Source organism: Lutra lutra, chromosome 9 (assembly GCF_902655055.1).
Source record: "Lutra lutra chromosome 9, mLutLut1.2, whole genome shotgun sequence".
Classification (NCBI taxonomy): Eukaryota; Metazoa; Chordata; class Mammalia; order Carnivora; family Mustelidae; genus Lutra; species Lutra lutra.
In genome coordinates, this window is record NC_062286.1 from 126,483,684 (window position 1) to 126,505,305 (window position 21,622).

At 44.0% G+C, this 21,622-nt stretch overlaps 1 protein-coding gene across 12 annotated transcripts in view; it reads right to left on the reverse strand.

The window, feature by feature from the left end:
- Nucleotides 1–21,622, reverse strand: part of PTPRT (protein tyrosine phosphatase receptor type T) — a 1,067,282-nt gene that overhangs the window by 133,726 nt on the left and 911,934 nt on the right. For all 12 annotated transcript variants that reach the window (XM_047746505.1, XM_047746499.1, XM_047746504.1 and 9 more), the window contains one exon: nucleotides 10,326–10,474. In XM_047746505.1, coding sequence (XP_047602461.1) covers nucleotides 10,326–10,474 — 149 coding nt within the window. The remainder of the gene's footprint in view (nucleotides 1–10,325; nucleotides 10,475–21,622) is intronic.

The following is a 21,622-nucleotide window of genomic DNA, read 5'->3' on the forward strand; positions in this document are numbered from 1 at the left end:
GGGGAGGAAGGAGAAATACCAGAAAAAGAAAAGTGAAGCAAAGAAATTGTTTCAATAAAGATGGGGTGCTGACAGGTCAATTATATAAACCCAGATTCAAATCCAGACTCGACCTCTTGGTAGCTAGATGCCCTCAAGAAAGTTATTTAAATTCTCAGAGCCTCAGTTTCCCTAAAGTGCCTCATAGAGTTGTTAAGAATACGAAATGAGGCATGTAAAGGACTTTGTTCAGTAAGTACACATAAAATGTTAGCTAGGAGAATTATTATTTATGCTTTCAACTCATCAAGGCTGTAGCACTGAGCTGAGGGAAAACAAAACAAAAAGCCTGGTCTGGAAGCTTGGTTTATTCTGCTACCTAGCAACTATATATTTACATTTTCAACTTCACTTCTTTATCCCTGAGTACTTTAACAAGCACTTTCTAAGTGCCCTGTTGTAATTTAGGACTCCCTAAGAGATATAGAGAACAATCTCTTTTCTTCTCAAGATGTAGTGGACTAGCATAAATTGCCAAAAGCAACTTTAGCTTTGTGGATTTACTGAGGTCGCTTTGAGAAGGAACAGCTGGGTTAGCTCATGATGAAATTAAAGGTCTAGAGCTGATGAAATGTTGTTCCTACTTATCTACAATGGAAAGCTGAATCTATACAAATGAAGGAGAATATTAGGCCAGGTTTCAACAACATCCAGAGGCTCCTAACACTGGGATCACTCTAATTCCCAAATAGGTTGCCCCTCCTGTAAAGTAAATTGAAGTAGGCTACAACTTGAAGACTCTTCTCAGCAGGTTCCAGCCATATCTCTGGCCATATGCTCTCAACACAGAATACCCTGTACTCTAAGTCCCCTTTTCCGAGCCCACCACGATCTCTTTCCAAGCCTTTGTCCCTTCCACCAGGCATAGTCTTCCTCTTCCACCTCTCTCAAGTTAAAATCCATTCTCTCACATCATATTGTCTAAGGCAGAATCAATCACTTATCGAGCCTATGATGAGTGTTCCTAGGGCACTAAGTACATCTTTTCTCTATCACTTATCATATTTATTGAAATTAATCCACTTACAAGTCTCCTCTTGGAGGACAATAATATCCTTGAAGACAGAGACCGTGCCTTATTTATCTCTACAACCCCTACAGCACTTGGCATACAGTTGGTATTCAATGAATATTTAAAGGAACACCTCAGTTCCCATAACCAGGAGATGAAAAGCATAATTCAATTTGAGAAGATTCTGTTTGTGCAGAAATTAGATTGGGGGTCTACAGATACTGTCTACAGAAGACAAACCATTACTGACCATATTTCATTCATCCAAAGGAGGCAACTCCCACTTCTAGCCCAGGTTCTTTTGCTGGTGACTCAATGAGTGACCTTGAGGGAACTCTCTGGGACTCAATTCTTCATCTTTAAGATGGGAAGGTTGGATCAGATGGTGTCTAAGGTAATTTTAGTTCTGATGGTCTATTATGTCCCTTTTTGAGTCTATGTCCTTCTCTGAAACTTGTGTTAGTTTAAGTCAGTGTTTGTGATAGACAGTTTGTCTACTTTTTCAAGGCCACTTAAATTTCCATTTTGCACTTCCAGGGAATAAATAATTCCATTCAACTCTGGGTTGCCAAGAATTAAATAAGTGTGTCCTTTAATCTGTCAGCCAAGTAGATGATTACAAAATATTCAATAATCCCCGTAAAATATTCAATAAAACTGGAGGTGGCAAGCTTGTAACATTCAATTCCTCTCCTAGATTCAATTTAATCTTGGAGCAACCAGAAAATATAATTGTCCTTGCAAACAGAATTTCGTGCACTTTTTTTTTTTTATTTCTCTTCATGATGTTCTGTTGAGCTCTTGATTTCACTGTGTGACTCATGATTGCTTTTCCTTGTAAATTTCCACTCCTTCCATTCTCTTAGGTTGTTTGCTATTCTGAAAAAACAAGAGAAAGCTCCAGAGATTGTTGAGAAAGAATGCTTACAAATGGGACACAGCTATAAATGGGCTTTAGCAACCTTAAGACCCAGTACCTCCAAGAGGTAATGCCTTCTTGGTGCCTCCACCCTGGAATATGGGGAGCTTGTCTGTCTCCCCCAGTGTGCTGTAACTCTCCTATTATCAGACACAACTTGGCACATAAAGAACAAGGCCTTTGGAGTCTGACAGTCCCAGGCTTTACCTGGAGCCAGTGAGTCAAATTCGAGTGTGGATTGGCATCATTTGTAAAGCTTGTTAAAAACAGTGATGGCAGGGCACCTGGGTGGCTCAGTGGGTTAAAGCCTCTGCCTTTGGCTCAGGTCATGATCTCAGGGTCCTGGGATCGAGCCCCGCATCGGGCTCTCTGCTCATTGCAGAGCCTGCTTCTCTCTCTCTCTGCCTGCCTCTCTGCCTACCTGTGATCTCTCTGTCTGTCAAATAAAAAAACAAAAACAAAAAAAACAGTGATGGCTGGGCCCCACCCACAGAGCTTTGGGTTCAGTAGGTCTGGGTGGGGCCCAAGAAGTTGCTCCCACGTGATGCTGATGCTTCTTATTTGGGGACCACACTCTGAGAACCACACAATGACTCAGTACTCAGTATCTGGGGGACTTCGGTTTCTTTCTCTATAAAATGGGATAAGTAACACCTGTGGTTTAGTGGCAGGGTCTTGGCTGTAGGCACGTCAGATCCTGGTTTCAGTTCCAGCTCTGCTATATCAAGCTATGAGACTTAGGCAATTTCCTGCTGTTTAAACCTCAGTTTCCTCACTTGTAAATCATCAGAACAATCACAACACTTATTTAATCTTTCCAACAAGATAATGCCTATAAAATACTCAGTTGGAAATAGGCATATAATTAATGTTCAATAGAGGATAGCTGGTATTAATCAACATCATCATCATCATCTAATAATTAGTGCATTTTGAGGTTCCAAACTGGGAGGATTAAGTGGACTTGCTGGCTAACACAACAAGAAATAAAAAATACCTCAGTAGGCTGGGATAACAGGGTCAAATCTAATGAGAAGATATAGCACAGAGGAAAGTTCTTTGTCTGGGCCCCCAAGATCATCTTTACTTGGGCTGAATGAAGTAGCCTTAGTTGGAAGCCATGAGCTCTGCATTAGGCAGATATGTGACAGACATCTGGAGGTTCACTCAAATGTGAGCAGTATATTCTGCACTCAGATTTGGAATCCAGAGTGAGGGTGATGGCAGGTCTCTAAACTTCCAATGACTAAACCTAATGCAGAGAATCACAGTCATCTTGGAGACCATGCACTCCATGGACATGGGCCAGATGGAGACAGAGGTGCCAATCAAGATTTTGAGCAGACTGGAAAATAGAAATGTATCCTAAACGAGGCTGATGGCTGATGTGGGCTGCTCAGCCCAAGGGAAGGAGCTTCAGGGCACACACATGGCCACAGTCCGACAGCATGCGGTGGGAAGTGGGTACTACAGGAAGAGAAAGACTGACTTCACTACCTTATGTGAGATCAGAGAGCAGACAAGGGCCAGCATATGGTGGCTGACCAATATATACTTGGGTGCAAAAACAGGAATAAATGGATGGAAGTTACATACAGCAGATTGCCGCTTAAAAGGAGAGAGAATTCACTACCAGAGGAATTGGAACCAGATGTGGGCTCAGAGCTAGAAGATCTTCACTTGAGTTCCAGCTCCATCATTGGTTCTCTGATTCATACATTCAAACAAATACTCAGTGGGTATCAGATAGGCCAGAGAGTTTGGGTAGTGGTCAGGGTACACACTGGTTGGCAGCCATGGATAGCCTAAGAGTCCATGCTTAGGACTTCAGCCTTTCCCTCAGGGGCAACAAGGACCCACTGAAGAGATTTAAGCAAAAGGGAAGGTCAGGTTGGAGTACTACAAAGATGGGACAGGAGAAATGTATTTAACTTTATTGAATTTAGGATTCCTTATGACACCAGGATAGAAATGCCTACCTGGTTGCGATGCTTTGAGAAGTAGAGATAATGCAGCATCTAGCAAAATGACTGTCCCAGTAGGTGATAAACAGAGTGAAGATATCATTAGCAATCTTTAATATCACACATAATCAAGGGCATAGCATCCCAAGGGAGGGTCACAGTCAGACCAGTTTTCCCAGAGACCCATTTCTCCAGTTGCCTCAACACCCTCCTGACACGGGGGAAGGACTCTTCCTAAAGAGTTAAAGGCAACTTCAGCCATGACACTTTTAAAGTCATGATCTGTATTCCCTATTTGAATCACTTTAGTTAAAAAACATGTCCCTAAAATAATCAAGTTAAAATTCTGCCTGGTGCTTCCTTCTGCCCACCCCATCTCTGCCAAGCCATTCTGCAGGGTATCAAGCTTGGACATTCCCTGATGTACTCACAAGGACATCCTTTTAGGAGGTCTGTGGGCTGAAGGTCACGGAGTACCATCAGGTTTCAGGATCACCTGTCTTCATCAGCAGCAAACATCTCTGAGGCCACGGTAAGCTCTGAGGCTACCAGGTATATTTTTGGTTACACGGGAGGTACAAAGTCAGGGGAAGAGTCCTGTGGCTCTTTTTGTAGGCTGTCATTGCAGCCATTGTTGGGCTCTGCAAAAATCTTTGTTGTTGGAGCACCTGTTCCCCTTATGAGCTGCGAGCTCTCTGTGCCTGGGGCCATCCCTTACTCTTCTATGTATCTGTCTAGAGCTTGGTCCAGATCAGAAACGCCTGAGGTTGGGGACATCTGGTCTACAGTCCCACCTCCTGGAAAGCTCCCAGTGGGATGATTCCTACAGATCCTGCCTGTTAGAGCACCCCCCGCACCCCCACCCCCACCCCGGGCAGTTGCCTTCCTGTGGGCTCTTCAGTGGACAGAGGAACCAAGAGGAGGCGCTGTCCTCCCAGCCGGCAAGGCAATTCTCCTTCCTTTCCCTCCTTCACTGCGCCTTGCAATGGGCAGAAAGTTAAATGTTAGAGGGAAGACAAAGACAGTCTGTAGTCCAGACCTCACTATCAATTCATCATGTGGCTTGAAGATTTTTCAGTATCTCACAGCACCAGTTTCAACTGTAATATGGGTTTGATAATACACCACTGTAGAGGGCTCTGTGAGCTGGCTGGTCATGGGGAGAAGAGTGGCGCTCCCCTTTTCTCCTAGCTGTCAGGGGCTACCATTCATAGTCCAGGACAAAGTACACTGGTAGTGCATTCAGATAACCCTATTTGGCTTCTAATCCCATCCCCACTCTTTCTGGGTGCAATGTTGGACTTATTTATTTCAGCTCTCTGAAACTCAGTTCCCTCATTAATGAAGTGGGAATATTATATAATTTATAGGGTTCCTACGAGACTTAAGACTTAAGACTTGTATAAATCCAAGGCATATGGTCTAGTATATACTGCACCAATGAAAGTTACCTTCCTTTAGGCTTTTGCTACTAGAAAGCTCAGAACCAAGTTGGAATTTGAAAGTACCAGCCTGCATATTTAGATCACTTTCTAATATAATGCAATTACATTTTAATCCAACCTGATCTTGCTCTTGTCTTCATTTATGTGTTCCTGATCTTGATTATTTATTTCTCTTATTACTGTTTTACTATAGGCACTTTTACTGGCTATGTTCCCAAATTCTCTGCAGAGCTAGATGGATAGAATCAAACTGAGGTCAGGAGAAACGGAACCTTAACATAACTCTGCAAATGCCTATGTGATTGGGGCATGGAGTCTCTCTGAACCTCAGTTTCCCTGTCTGTAGAATGGGGTTAATAAAAAAACCTACAAGCTATCTTATGATGCATGAATAAAGATTTTTGTCTCCAGCATTTTGCAAAAGGACCTTTGTAAATTATGAAAAACTTGGCAAAAACACTTCTTATATAAAAGACACTACTTTATACATGCCTCAGAAGGCAAACTGTGTATGTTCTGCTTATAAGGGGCAAGGGTTTAATGAGTTCCTTGGAACAGGTGACATCTAAGGAAGGATGAGGTGAAAATAACTGCATGAAGCCGCCATATGACTATTCCAGACCCTGGCATTAGACATCTTGAGGCCAGGACCCTGTGGCTCCAAGGAGGTGCTCCAGTCAGGCTCTTGTCTTTGTTTTAACCTGTTCTTGGAGGTCTGAGTGACACATATACCAGACCACCATCTTCTGTAAAGCCCCCCAGGCCCCAATAAAGGTAAGACTCCCTGCTTTCCTTTCTGAGTCTCCCAGACACTCCGTACCTTCACTCTCTCTGCTTTTACCTCCTGCTGACTTGTGCTTGATTTCTAGCCTGTGCACAGCTAGGGACCTTCATGACTGGTCCTCCAGGACCCCCTCTGGGTCCTCGGACCTGGCCTGCCAGCATCACTATCATAGAAATTCAACAGGGATTTGTTTTGAAGCACTTTGATTTGGACTGAAATGAACACGGACAAAATGACACCAGGAACAAAAAAGATAAAAAAGAAGATGTAAGCACAGATATAAAAAGATAGCATCAGAAGAAAGACCCAGAAAATTATCCCAGCGAGCGAAAGATTTCAGGGAAAAATAAAATAACAATCAGGTACACAGGGCGATAAGATCAAAATGAGATTACTTAATAAAACCCAGCATTTCTTCAAACCGAAGACAATACACATTGTTTGTCCTTGAAATGTGGTGTGCCCTCCTTTCTCAAGAATGCCGCAGTCCTCCGAAGCCAGGCCCAGCGCTGACAGAGCCCTGTCACCCTTGCAGCCCCGAGGTCATTGTTCCTGTACAAAATCCAGAGGCTTGCCTGAATGGCTGCTGCACAACTTAGCAGTCATTTGGAATAGAAAGCCCCAGAACATCAACGTATGTAGGGAGAAGGGGAGTTTAAATTAGGCAAGAGTCCACCTGTTCAATAATGAAATAATTGCTCAGGGCACATTCTTCTGTAATCTTTTCTGATGTGACATGTATTCTCGGGCTCTGCCTTTCTCAGTGCTTCCTCAACATTTGCAAATCATCTCAGGGCCTCCTAAAGCCGATGCAGAAGCCAGGCAGTCACTTCCCTAATGCCGCGAAAATAGATTCAATTTTACATACATCAGGGTGATTTCAGAAGCAATTTCTACATCTCTAGTGTAAGCATTACTTACATTTTTTTCCCCTCAAATCTCATCCCAGCGGTTCCACAGGGCATTTTAAAAGGTACCTGATGCATTCCAGGGCATTAAAAAGAATCCCCAGAGCGTGTTTGTAGCTATAGCCTGGGGACATCAGATGCATAGATAGAGTCCTGAAATATTCACGGATGCAAACAAATGCAAAATTTCTTAACAATTGAGTATAATGCCAGTTCAATTTTTACCCCTGTCTTTCTAAATGCAATATCATTAAAATGTATATACATGTATATCTGTCTATATATGTCTTTGCCTATGTACATATGGATATGTCTGTGTTTGTATGTATAAATCACACATGCATATCACTCATTCGGAAATATTGTCTCTCTTTACACTGAAGATATCTAATTAGATTCTATTGGACAGCTTTCTTCTTCCTCTCCAGCTGGCCAATCTACCTGAGTTGTGGGTGCTTTCTTGTAAGTTTTAGCCCATGGGGAAAACAGTGGTGATGTTTCCCCTTGAAATCCAAGAAACTGGTATTTCCCAGGTTTTCCCTTGAGATCAGAAAGCTCAAGATCAAATACCTATAATTTTGAGGGTATGTATCTATGACTATAATATTTTTGGATTTTAGTCTTGCCAGGGCATTTCTACAAATGGAAAAAAGATGTACACAAGAAACTGGCCTATCCAGGAAAGGTTTTGGGTGAATGGGTATCACTTGGCCAGGACGTTCTATCAGCTAGACTCACTGTTGAACTTCCTGGCCCCTGTGCCAAAAGCAGGAGAATCCGTGAGAGATTAAATCAGGCAGAGACTCTTGGGAAGCTCTGGACGGGCTTTTCCTTAAGGAAAAGCCCATTTCCCTGTCAACACCCTGTCTGCTTCTCCTGGCCATCTATGCCACTCTGCCCTTTTCCCAGTCCTGAGGGAAGGTATGAATCCCTGTGATTCATCTGTGTTGAGAAAAGAAAACGCACTGGATTTGTGGGTAGGCAGACTACAAACTTGCTCTGCTCTCTGAGGAAAACGGAAGTTAAATATTTGCTCATGAAATAATCAGTATGCGATGTTAGATTTTGTCTTTAAAGCCATCACGCAATCTTAAGAAGGGCGCAGACTCAGCATGGCCAACGACGGGCAACAGGATAGCATTTGTCTCCTGAAACAGTGCAAAAGGGGGGTATACGATGCCACTGAGGTCGCATTTTTGCTGACACGTTAACCTGCATGTGATCACGATGAACAAAATCAGATTAATCTGGATTGTGCCACATCCTATGGGACCACTGGCCTAGACTTTTAAAAGATGTCATGACCCTGGAAGAAAAAATAAAGGCGGGAGGGCCATTCTAGGTGGAAGGTGATAGAGAGACACGATGACCAAATATAATGTGAGCCCCCTGACTGGACCCTGGACTAAAACAACAACCACAACCACAACCACAACAACCACCACAACAACAAACACTTGGGGGCCCCTGAGGAAATTCAACTGTAGACTGGGATATCAGATACTGAAATAAGGTTACATTTCTTGGGTGAGATAATTTTATAGCGGTTCTGTTGAAGAGCTGTCCTAGTTCTTAGGAAGCACTTGCTGAATTCTCTGGAGATACAGTGTCATGATGTCTACAAGCTACTTCTAAATGGCTCAGAAAATCATATATATATATATATATATACATATATATATATATACACATATATATATACACACACACACACACATATGTCTATTATATGTAGAGAGATAGAGATAGAGATATACACACACACAAACACACACGAGAGAGAGCATGTGTGAGTAATCAGTGAATCTAGGGACAAGGTATACGAGTATTCATTTTACTATTTTTTCAACCTTTTTATAGGTTTAAAACTAATTTCTTTCCTCAGGTAGCATGTCAATATTTGAAAACGGCTATCGCTCCCCTCAGAGTTCAGTGTTCTTAACCAGTGTGCCTGTAGGAACTGTCTAAATGACTTTTGCAAAATCCACATCCCACCTTACCCCTCATCTTCCTCCCCCTCTTCCCTCAGGAGATTTCAATTTAGTGGGTCAGGTGCACAGCCTACATATTTCTTTGAAAACTTTCTCAGATGGGTTCTGTGTTGGACCTGACATTAGCAATCATGGGTCTGCATTAGCCTCAGAACCTGGATCCATCAGGAATTAGCTAAGTCACTCCGAGAAGGTCAGCCAATTGCATGGACCTTTGGATGCCTTAATCTACAAAATGGGGCCAATCATACAAAGTATCTTACAGGGTGTGGAGAAGACAAAGATGGTCAATAAATATTTGTTTCCTTTTTTCCTTCATTTTCCCACAATCCCTCACCATCCCAAATTGACCCTATCTATGTCACTTTTACAAATTATGGTTTCTTCCATTCGTCACTGATGCAGTGTGTGGAGGACATTTGTCTATGCTCATAGTTTTTAGTTTCTGAATTTCCCCAATCTGGAGGAGAGGCTGTGGGATCAAGCATTTCTAATAAAACCAGGAAAAAGATTGGCTTAATGAAAAATGAGTTAGCTCATTTTTAGCTCTCTTGAGTCTGACCACCAAGGTAACTTTGAATGTTGCCAATCCTGAGGTTCTCCTCTGGACTAGGGTTCGCCCTGAAATCTTAGCCACTTCTATTGGCTTGGGATCCTGTATCCACTCTGCATGAGGGCTCAGAGGCTCTTGACTGAACACCACTTGGAACACTGGCTCTAGGTTAGACCTGGCCAGGCTTGGGAGGTCTGGCTTGCAGGTCTGGATGTGTTACTCATCAGCCATGGGACACTGGAGAACTTGCTTCTCTGAGCCTCAGTTTCTTAAGCACTTAAAACACAAACCATTATAATCCATGATGCACCTACCTTACATAGTTTATATGAAACATTGTTTTGAAAACTGTAAGACACTCAATTCAGTGTGACATGTTTTTCTCATTATGGGCATAACCATGTCCTCTTTTTTAAGAAACAAACAAACAAACAAACAAACCCCAAAACTGTTAATAGTTTTGTTAACAAGCAGTTAAGAAGTCTGCTCCCATTTCCATCTGCTTTGGGGACAGTCTTAAATCCTTCTTTTCCCTCGAGATGGGCTGCTTCAAGTCTCTGCCAGGGAGAACCTTCATCCTTGGAACATCCCAGGGAAGCATCCTGAGCCCATGCCCTATAGCATCTAATCACTGTGAGGGGTCCATAGCAGAGGTACCAGGGTCAAGCTGGACCATGGGCATTCCCTTACACTTAGTTGGCTCAACTTACTGAATCCATTAACGTCCTGAGAGCTAGAGGAGAAGCCTTCATCGTTGCGGCTGGTGCTGAGCTTGGTGGTGGGTTTGTCGGCTGAGGCCACAGGTCCCATCTCCCTCTGGGCTCCACTCTGTGTCTCCTTCTGCTTCTTGGCCAGCTTCCTTTGGGACATGTGCAAGGGGAAAAAATCACAGTCAGATGGTTTCAGTTGTATTAAAGGATTGGGAAGACCAGATTGCTCTTCTTTCCCACTCATCATCCTCAATGCCTGAACCTGTTTCATTCTCCAGAAACAGTCATGGTGGGTCTTCCAATGCCGAGGTGGAATAAGCCTAAGGCCTCCTGAAATCATTAATGGCTTTCCTTTACTCAGAAATATGAGACTTATCCTGGCTCATTTCCAACAACAGGTATGTTCTTTACTTGAACTTAAAATGGGAAATCAATGAGACTTGGGTGATGCTTCCCTTGCTCTCCTTCCAAAGGAGGGGGGGAGAGATCAGAAGGATCTTTCTGTTCCTAGGGCTCTGAATGAGATTCACATTTCTCAGGGACTAAGATTACAAAATAACACACCAACCAATGGTAGACTGAAGTAGGGTCTGCTGGTTGGTGAAGGGTAAGGCTGGGGGTGGGAGTAGTCACCTTGTAGCTCGAAGGAGAAAACTGAAAGGTGAACTGGATGACTAACTATTCCCATAGGAATAAAAGATCCTCAGACCCAGATGGTGTTTATAATAATACTAGCTTAAAGCAGTGGTTCCCAAACTCGGGTGTAAATTAGAATCATTTCAAGAGCTGATAAAAGGACACAGAGGCCCCAGCTCATAAAAGCAGGGTAGAGGTGAGGTCTGTGTGTGGTCACCTAGTTCCCTAGGTCATTCTGACATCATCCACTGGAGGTTAGAATCATTGGCTTTGTCCAGGAAGGCCTGGGTTCATACCCCATCTCTGCTGGCTGCATGACCCTAGCAAATTCTTTAACCTCTTCAAGTTCTGAACTCATCCTCTATGTACGGAGGGAAACAACTGGGCCAATGCCCCAGGGTCATGATGATTAAATGAGAGCAAGTGTGAAACGCATCGAGCACAGTTCCAGGCACACAGAGAACATAACATGTGACAACTGCTCTTCTTGCTTTTATGGCATCCCTACTGGTCCAACCTCATTCCAGGAGACCCACCGTGAAATCCCTGGATATCAAGTGGTAGAGATTTTGACACCTTCCGCAGCAGCTGAAGGGTTAAAAAGCTCTTCATATGGATTCCAAATCTAACTCCCTTTAATCTTAACTGATTGTTCTGAGATCTTTAGAAATATAAGAACGTGACTAATACCTCTTGCATGTAGCAATTCTTCAAATATTTCTAAAAAAAACCAACAGGGTTCCTCTGAGATTTCCCTACACTTCTGATTCTAAATATAGTTATTTTGTTCCTGTGATGTGGAAGGTGATGGGCACATTAAATATCTTGGGGGTAAATTTTCCCAGGTCTGCTGCCCCATTTTGCACAGGTCTTGGCTTCAACTTCAAACTTGATCACTCCTACCTCAACATAAAAACAACAGATCTCTCAGAGAAGTCAAATTCAGCACCGTGTAGGAAATAATTTTCCAACATGGAGCCTGTCTGGTCACAAAATAGGCAGTTCAAGAGGTAATGATCTCCCTATCAGAGGAGGTGTGATACAAAACAATAATCCCAGACCTAGAAGTATTTTTTTATTAAGTATTTTATTTATTTGACAGAGAGAGACACAGAAAGAGAGGGAACACAAGCAGGCGGAGTGGGAGAGGGAGAAGAAGGCTTCTCACCGAGGAGGGAGCCCGACGTGGGGCTCGATCCCAGAACCCTGGGATCATGACCTGAGCTGAAGGCAGATACTTAATGACTGAGCCATCCAGCGACCCCTAGACCTAGAAGTATTTTAGGGGAGTTCATCTAGGATCAGTTCTGGTTTGATAGTATGATAGTAACCCCTTCACATGGTCCATCAACGTAGACACAGACTTCACAGAAAAATAACAGATGGCACACTCAAGAGGGGATAACTTGGGGACAGTTTATGTGTAAAAGGACTACTGCCAAAAGTAAGAAGGGTGAAGGGGAATGCAAGGTCCACTGTAATGACAGGTGAGCTGTTGGCCACCACGTGTCCAGAGGGACGAGCACAGGAAGCAGTGACCAGAACCCCGAAGGAGAGAGTTGTGAAGACAAGAGAAAACCACCTGCCCAGAAGAAGCAACTCTCTCTCAAGGGATCCAGCCAACACCCCCCCAGGGAGGGAACTAAGGGGCATAAAGACACTGACTACATCCTCCTCTCCCCGCTTACCCCCAAACAGCGGCTCTCATTAGCTAAACCCAGCTGGAAGCCGGGGGCATGGAGTCCATGTCAATCTAGCATTGAAAGCAGAGAGCACAGTGGTGAGGCAGGAAGAATGAATCTGGATCCAGGAAATCCCCACCAACAAGAGAACTTTATCTTCTCAATTTGGGCCACAATTTGAAGACAAATGCAGCTTAAAATGGAATTCTTTCCTTCTTTCCTTCCTTCTTTCCTTCGCTCCCTCTCTCTCTCTCTCTCTCTCTCTCTCTCACTCTCTTTCTCTTTCTTTCTGTCTCCCATTGGCCTGAGGAAAAGAAGGGCCCTCAGGGGAAGGAATGCATCATTTGGTTAGGATGCTTTAGCTATAGGCATTATGTTCCAGCTCAGACAGAAACAAGAAGGAGCAAAGCATTAGACCAGTTGGGCCTTTTCTCACCATCTCCAGGCCATCAGACTGGGTGCAGGGGGAGCACCAGCAAAAGAGAAATGAGTGGGTCTACTACTGATGACATTTCAAAATTTTATTCTTCATTTATTATCAAAAAGGAGTATGTTTAAAAATGTATATGTGACCTTCTTAATCATAAATTTGGAAAGATATACAGCAGATTCATTGCCTCTCTCTGAGCTCTCCTCACATTGCCCCAGCAGGAAACAAAAGGAAATCCAGTAAGAAAGTTAACTTTCAAACTAGAAGTGAGTGCGTACTAGAGGCTTTGATATTTCTGTAAGGGCAGAACTCCCACCAATCTCATTCCATTAAGGGTAAAATGATATGGAGAGAGTTGTCTCAGGCGCAAACCATTTGTTTCCAAAGGAATAATAATAATAAAACAAAGGTCTTGCTGCATCTATGAAAAATAGGCATTTAACAGAAATGTTTGGGTAGCTCTGAAAACCTGGATGAAAAATGAAAAATCGAGCTTCTCCAAAACATAGATATTTAAGAACTGGACAGCTAACCAAGTTGTAAAAACTGAGGAGGATGGCATGCTTAGTATTTAAGCCCGTGGCTGACAGTGTTTGCGGTGATAATGATACTCTATGGTAATTTAAAAACGTAGAGGCAGGTGTTTCAGCAACTGGCAAATACAGCTACAAAGCAGAAATAGAGGGAAAGGATGTAGAAGGAAATAAAACACAAAACGATAGTTTTGGAATCTGTATTCTATCAGAATTCAAAATTTAAGTATTAAAAAACCCTCTTGGCAATATAGGAAAAAAATCATGTTTATTCTTATAATCATGAAGCTTAACTGATTCCCCTCCCTTTTTTTCCTTAAAAGAGGGGAAATCCAAGCCTCTGAGTAGGGCATGAAAGTCCCTCTGCCTGTGGCTCTAGGCTTCAACTCAGCCTTATCTTCCACACACACGTCCTCTTGGGAAACACCAACTGCCTATCTTCATCCCCAACAATTCCTCAATATTCTCTATTCCTTAAAGTGTCCCCATTCTTCTCCACGGGCCACCTTCTCTGCATCCCCCAAGGCTCAGCAGTATTCAAATGCCACCTCTCCTTTGAGGTTTCTCTTGCTCCTCTAACTAGATTTGTGGGTTTCTCTTCTTGGCTGACTCATCCACTGTACAAATATTTATGGAGCACCTACATGTACCAGTCTCTGCTAGATGTAAGATCACCATGACAAGAGCCAGACATGACTTTGACCTTCACAGAACACAGACACTACTGGCAAAGACAGGTGCTAAACAAATAAATACAGAAACAAATATAAAATCACGAAAGTGGGGAGCCTGGGTGGCGTGGGTTAAGCCTCTGCCTTCAGCTCAGGTCATGGTCTCAGGGTCCTGGGATCGAGCCCCGCATCGGGCTCTCTGCTTGGCAGGGAGCCTGAGCTTCCTCCTCTCTCTCTGCCTACCTCTCTGCCTACTTGTGATCTCTCTCACTCTCTCTGTTAAATAAATAAAATCGTTAAAAATTTTTTTAAATCACAAAAGTGATGAAAGCCAAGGAGAAGAAACACATGGAGCTAGGAACATGCCAACAGGTGATTTGAACCCTCTCAGCAGATTAAGGAAAGCCTTGTTGCCATGTCAGCTAAGCACTTGTCTAGTTGCACCGAAGTGAATTCCACTCTCCCACCCACTAGAGCAAGAACCTCTTGGGTGAAGGGCTTTTGACTTCTTGTACCTACTCCAATTTCTTGCTAAGTGTCTGGCACACAGCCAGTGCTCAATAAATTTGTTGTACAAATTTATATTTAAAAGTCTACAATTTGAAGTGCAGAAAAAATCGCCATGCTACTCCGACTGCAAATTATAACCACTTTAAAAAAAGATACATACAAGGAAAGAGGAAGAAAAACTTGCACAAAATTAGTTTGTGACCTGAAATATTTCTACTTTATGAATATTTTTGGCTGACAACTTAGCATTTTCTTCCGGTGGTTGTCACAGAACTCTTGTGATGTTTGCAGAATTAATGGAATGTTTACAGAAGTAGGAATTTTTTTTTCACTTAGAGCGCATGGAATGGCCACAGCCACAGAATTTTTTTTTAATCGCATAAAATGGTTACATGATAAATAGGATAGTCATATCACTCATGGAATCTTCAGATCCTTCAAGACTCAAGCACTTTTGACTTCTGAAACTTGGGATTTTTTTCTCTAGCTGTTCTAAGATTCTTGCCAACTGGGTCACACAATTTCACCAGCAGGGGGTACCAAACGCTGGTCAAAAGAAAACACGCGTGCAAGTGTTTCTATTTCTCTACAGGGACATTTTTAGAGCTGAAGAATGTTTTAAGACCTGGCAATCCAAAGTTTACTCTTTCTGACAGGTGGGGACAATGTGATGTGACCATAGCTCTTGGCATTCTTTCTTCTAACAGATCACTCTGAGGTCCTTCTGACCTTTGCTTGTTAGCTGAGTGAGTGTAGGTGGCAGGGGAGATGCCCCATGATGGACTGTGAGTCCTATGATTTATTCTCAGCACCACTCTTTATAAGGGGTAGTAGTGTCAGGTGGAATGGCTCAAGGGAGAGGAATACGAGGCTGTGAAAGGTTCTGAAATCACACTTTAAGAGAAGGAGCGCTGGAAACAATGGGGATTATTTCTCAAGGAGAGGGAATATTTAGGAATGCTCTCTTCACTCATCTGATGTCTGGCTCTGTCGTGGCCCCAGGGGCAGAATTAGAAACAGGTTGGCTTGAGACAAGGAAGAAAGAACCAACTAGAAGTGCTTGGGTCTCTTTTGGAAGTGCTGATCATCTTTGGTGATCTTCTTTCTCTACATCTTTTAAGTCCCAACTCAAACGTCCCCTAGTCTTAGAAGTCTTTGTCTCCTTCCCAAAGTTAGTAGTGTCTTCCTCTTTGCTCACTGATTTGTTGGAAAAATGTTTAATAAACACCTACTTTGTACCAGTAGCTCTAAAAAGAGACCATGATGTAAAAAACCAGGCATGGCCCTTGCCCTGCTTAAGCTTTCAGAAGTAACGAGCATTCCATCACTAGAAAAGTTCAAGTAGAGACTGAGAAGCTACTTGGGAAAGAGGTGGTGGGGAATTCCACCATCTGGATTCTGTAAAACCCTCGAATCTATTCTGGGCTGGGAATGGGAGGCTCTAGCCAATTGGGGGAGAGTACTGGGGGTTCCACATAGCATGAAGAGCTATGCCCATGCTCCTATGGAGACATGGATAAGGCATTCTTTCTTTTCCCCACAGGGGTCTTCCTCTGACCCATCCTCTATTGGTATCTCTGGACAGACGTTCCTGGGAAGCAACAAAGATGAGAACACTAGAGCCAGAGAGAGATCCTCAGCCCATAGAAGGTGGACAAAGAAAACACAGCTGAGGCTCTACTCCTATTACAAGCTGGCCCTCTACCCTTTGGAGCCAGGTTGTCCCTGCGCTGGCAAGATGGGATCTTTAATTGAAGCTATTCATCAGAAATATAAGGGAACTGTACCATCCGCTCATTTTATTCAAGAAGAAACAGGCCCGGACAGAGGAGAGGCTTAGCCAAGGCACATGGCACAATGGCAGAGGCCACAGGACCCAAACCCTGCTTTCTATCTGCCAGCGCAGGACACCTGTTCGAACAACCCTCCACCTCTCTTTTTGGAATGAAATGAGAAGTGCCAATTCAGTCCATGGTACACATGATTTTTGTCCCTTGTGAATGCAGCAAAACCTCATTAATCCAAACCTCACTAACTCAGAATTACTGTAATTGAGGCAGGGGCTGGGCTACACCGCATCAGAGTTGATAGCATCAATGAGGCTATGGATATGTGCGGAATTTAAAGGAGAACACACCACTTTCTCTCAGGAGGCAGAATGGCAAAGCAGTTAACACACTGGCTTTGGTGCCAGACAGCCTGGCATCAGAACCTGGCTCCATCTCAGACGAGCTGTATGAGCTCTTGCAAGTTACTCATCCCTCTGCATGTCAGTTTCCTTCAGTCTGAAAAGAAGGAAAAATAGTACTTTCCCAGAAGGTGGTTGTGACGATGAAATGGTATGTGACTGGCAAAGCAGTGATCCTAGTGCATGGTACACAGTAAGCACTCAATACATGCTCTTTGGTAATCCTTTAAATACAGGAGACAGCCATATTAATTTAAACTGCCTCATTACTTATTAAATAGGAATCTTCTAAAGTGGGTGTCCTGAAGAATGCCTTTTCTCTAGAAACATCCTTTGATGTGTCCTAGAGCCACACTTCTCAACCTTGGCTGCACAAATCATTTGGTGAGCTTTAAAAATTACCGACGAGCTTCTAGTTTAATTGGTCTGGGGTTCAGCCTGGGCATGTGGGTTTTCAGAAGCTCTCCAGGTGATTACCATGTGCCACCAAGCTTGAGCACCACCGATGTAGAACAGTGCTGTCTTTAGACCAGCAACATCAGTTTCACCCGGAAACATATTAGAAATGCAATTTCTCTGGCTCCACCCCTGGTCTATGGAATAAGAAACTCTGAATGATTAATAATCTTTCCAGGGAATTCTAGCACAAGCTGAAGTTTGAGGACCCTGGTGTTGAGAATCCACTCTTTGGCTGGTCTGAATCAGTGAAGAGTCCCTATCATGTTTCACTTGTGGAAGTGGAGGGATCAAGAGGTAGGAGATCTGGGGTGCCTGGGTGGCTCAGTGGGTTAAGCCTCTGCCTTCAGCTTTGGTCATGGTCTCAGGGTCCTGGAATCAAGCCCTGCATCGGGCTCTCTGCTCAGCAAGGAGCCTGCTTCCCCTTCTCTCTCTCTCTGCCTGCCTCCCTGCCTACTTGTGATCTCTCTTGCTCTGTCATATAAATAAATAAAATCTTAAAAAAAAAAAAAAAAGAAAAAGAGGTAGGAGATCTGGATGTCAGCTTAGGTCTCCCAATGCCCTACTGAGTTACCGGGGACATGCCCTTTCCCCTTTCGGGATATTGATTTCACTACAAGGGGCAGTTGGTATCTTAGAACCAAGGCAAAAATAGATGTTTTTTATTTATTTTTTTTTTAAAAGATTTTATTTATTTATTTGACAGACAGATCACAAGTAGGCAGAGAGGCAGGCAGAGAGAAAGGAAGGGAAGCAGGCTCCCCGCTGAGCAGAGAGCCCGATGTGGGGCTCGATCCCAGGACCCTGGGATCATGACCCGAGCCGAAGGCAGCGGCTTTAACCCACTGAGCCACCCAGGCGCCCCAAGAATAGATGTTTTTTAAATGACTGTCCTTGGTTGCCTTGTGTCCCCTCCTAAAGATATATCGAAATCCTGACCTCTGGTACCTGTGAACGTGACCTTCTTTGGAAACAGGGTCTTTAGAGATGGAATCAAATGAAGATGAAATCATTAAGGTGGGCCCTACTCCAACAGGTTTGGTATCCTTACAAGAAGGAAATTTGGAAATTTGGATGGAGACGTGAAGGGAGAAGACATGTGAGGACAGAGGTAGAGAATGGAGGGAGGCAGCTGGAAGCCAAGGGTTGCCAGTATCCCCCAGAAACTAGGAAGAGGCAAGAAAGGATTCTCCTCAGAGTTCTAGAGGGAGAACAACGCTGCCAACATTTCAATTTCACACTTCTACCCTCTGAAACTGAAAGGGAATACATTTGCTTGTTTTCAGCCGTCCAGTTGGTGCTACTTTGTTATGAAGCCCTAGGAAACAAATAACATTTTCATGAAACAATAAATACCAAATTTATTTCATTTCTTTAATAAACACATATCACTTATTCCATGCTAGGCACTTTTAAGGCTATCACAAACACAGAGTATTGACTCCTTTAATTCTTCTAATTACTATATGAGATTGGGAGCTTTACATCCCCATTTTACAGATGAGAGAGGGAGGCAGAGAGAGTGGAAGGAACTCACCGAAAGTCTACCCAGGCTTTAAGAGATGTAGCTGGGATTCAAACTCAGGCAGTCAGGCCTCTGAATGTTCTCTAAGGTTCCTTGTTAAGTCATGCTTGGCCAAGGGCCTACACATATCCACCCTCATCCCAAAGTTTTCTCAGCTGGTTCACTTCCTTCCCAGGCAAACACACACTCACACACATGTACACACATGAAGGCAGAAAGCTCACACTCATACCCACTCACATCCAGCTTGCTCATGACCTCTGTGGGATAACCATTCTGGAAAGTAGCTGGTGGGTCCTTCCTCTCTGACCCCCATCACTGTAGCCTGGGGCTTCTATACGTTTCCACCAGAATGGCAAGGTTATAGAAGTAACTGTAACACATCCGATCATAACTTAAAAGGCCAAAGGACCCCAGCCACTGCCTGTTACCTCCATCTTTCTGCTCTCTTGCCCTCCATGTCTGTGCCTCTACCTGTCTGCTTCTGCTTCTCTCTTCTGGGTGTGACTGCCCCTCTCTCTTCCTTTCCTGGGTTTCCTCTCTTCTGTATCATACTCTTTCCACTAAGGACAAAGTCAGACTCAGTCTGACCATCCTCTAGAGGGCTGGCAGGAGAACCAGCGCAGCAGAAGGCCTAAGACAGGTGCCAGGCCCTCCTCCCATTGGCCATATGGCCACACCACCCCTTGGACCCTGAAGCAGGACCCAGACCCAGTCTGGAGCCAGACTGCCTGGGTTCAAGTCCCAGCTCCCTGATTTACTAGCTATGTGCCCTTGGAAAATTACTTAGCTTCTTTATAACTCAGTTTCCTCATCTTTAAAATAGGGATTAATTACAGTGAATTCTTATGACAACCATTTGCAATAGATACTGACTTATAAATACTAAGCACTTACAGTAGGATCTGTCACCCATCAAATAAGTTCTCTACAAGTATTTGTTAAATAATAAGTAACGAGAAGGGAGTACATTCCTCACAGGAATCTCTGGTTGAGACAGTAGCAAGTGCCCAGAATGCTTTCAGGCCACTGAGCTCAGAACCCCCTGGGCTAAGCAAAGAGCCCTCTGTTCTCAGGACTGTGGAAATGGACTTTGGCTCTAGACTAACGTGGTTCTAACCTGCTGTGTAATCATAATTGTGTCTCCATCTTTGGGACTATGAGACTCAGTTTCCTTCTCTGTAAAATGGTATTTGATAAGCTCTTGTTCGCAGAGTTACTCTGATGATTAGAAATAAGAGGTGTAAATTCCCCAGCATGGTCTTTGGCATGTAACCGACATTCCGTAAATGCCAGTGCTTTTTCTCTCCCTTCTTCACACTAGCAGTCTGCATGCTTTTTCCCTGCTTTATTTTTACCTTAAGTTTGTGTTTCATCTGTTCCTTGGGATGAGCGCTCCAGGGAACCAACGTGATGAGTTTTCTTCCCTGCCCTCCTCGCTCCATCCATATCTCGCTTGGAAGACCAAACCAAGCCAGACACTCCGGCAGATGTTTTTCTCCCAATCACACTCTGATCCTCAGTTTCAGGTCATTATAGGTTACAGAGTTAAGTTCTCTGGGCTGGAATGGCCTTTGGGGTTCTCAGAATCATTCTTCCATCCTAACTGGGAGGCCCCTGGCAACCCCTCAGCGTGTGGCCATCCAGCCCCTGATAGCCAACTCCGGTGACAGGGACTCCTCCCCTCTGCAGCCCTTCGAGAGGGGCAGGTCCCTACCTGGGGATGTTCTCCTCTGAGCTGCGGCTGAGCTGAACTTAGTCTCCTGTCTACGTCCTCTTGGAGGCTGGTCTGCCTGCTCTGCCCATCCAGCCTATCCATGGATGGATGGACGACCATGAATCCTTCAGACTTTATCCAAAGCAACCTCTTCCAAACCATCTTTCCTCATTGTCGAGGCCCTTTGGTTCTTCCTTCCTCAGCTCTGTGAACCTCCTTCTGCATTCCCCATCCCCACGCCCACACTTCTTCTCAGATCTCAGCCCAGGGCACACTCTCTTTCTCACCTCTCACCCCAGGCCTTCAGGTCCCATCCAGAAACCACTGTCTTGCCAGATGGCCAGCCCCCAGGGTCACCTTCTCTGCTATACTGTAAACACATGGGCAGGGGCCATGCTGGCCTCGTGCACTTCCCATGCCCCGGGGCCCTGGACAGCTTCTGGTGCAAGCATTGTAGAGTTAATGAATCCACAGATCACAGATCTTTCAAGCTCCATTTCAAGCACTATGTCTTCCAGGAGGCCTTATCTGATCTCTCCCTGATGGGACAATACCTCCACTTCCTATCCTTGTCATCTGCCTGCCACTCTCACCATCCTTCATTATAATCACTTGCATAATATGCATTAGGTCACATTTCTCTCTTCTCTAGCACCTAGTTCAGCACTTGCCTCAGTGTCATAAAAGCTTTAAAAATGTTGACTGACTAAACGAACGAATGAATGAGTCACACTTTTAATTCCTTTACTGTTCCTCAGTTTCCTATTTGAGGGTGCTCATGACTTTGACCTGACACGTCTAATCTATTTCTGCCCCAAGGGTTTGTCCTGGAGTGGTACAAGTGGGCCTTTCTCTACAGATGGTGTGTATAGTGATTCTCAAACCTGAGGGCGCTTCAGGGTCACCTGAGGGCACATGAGAACAGGGATGGTTTCATTCCACCCTCAGA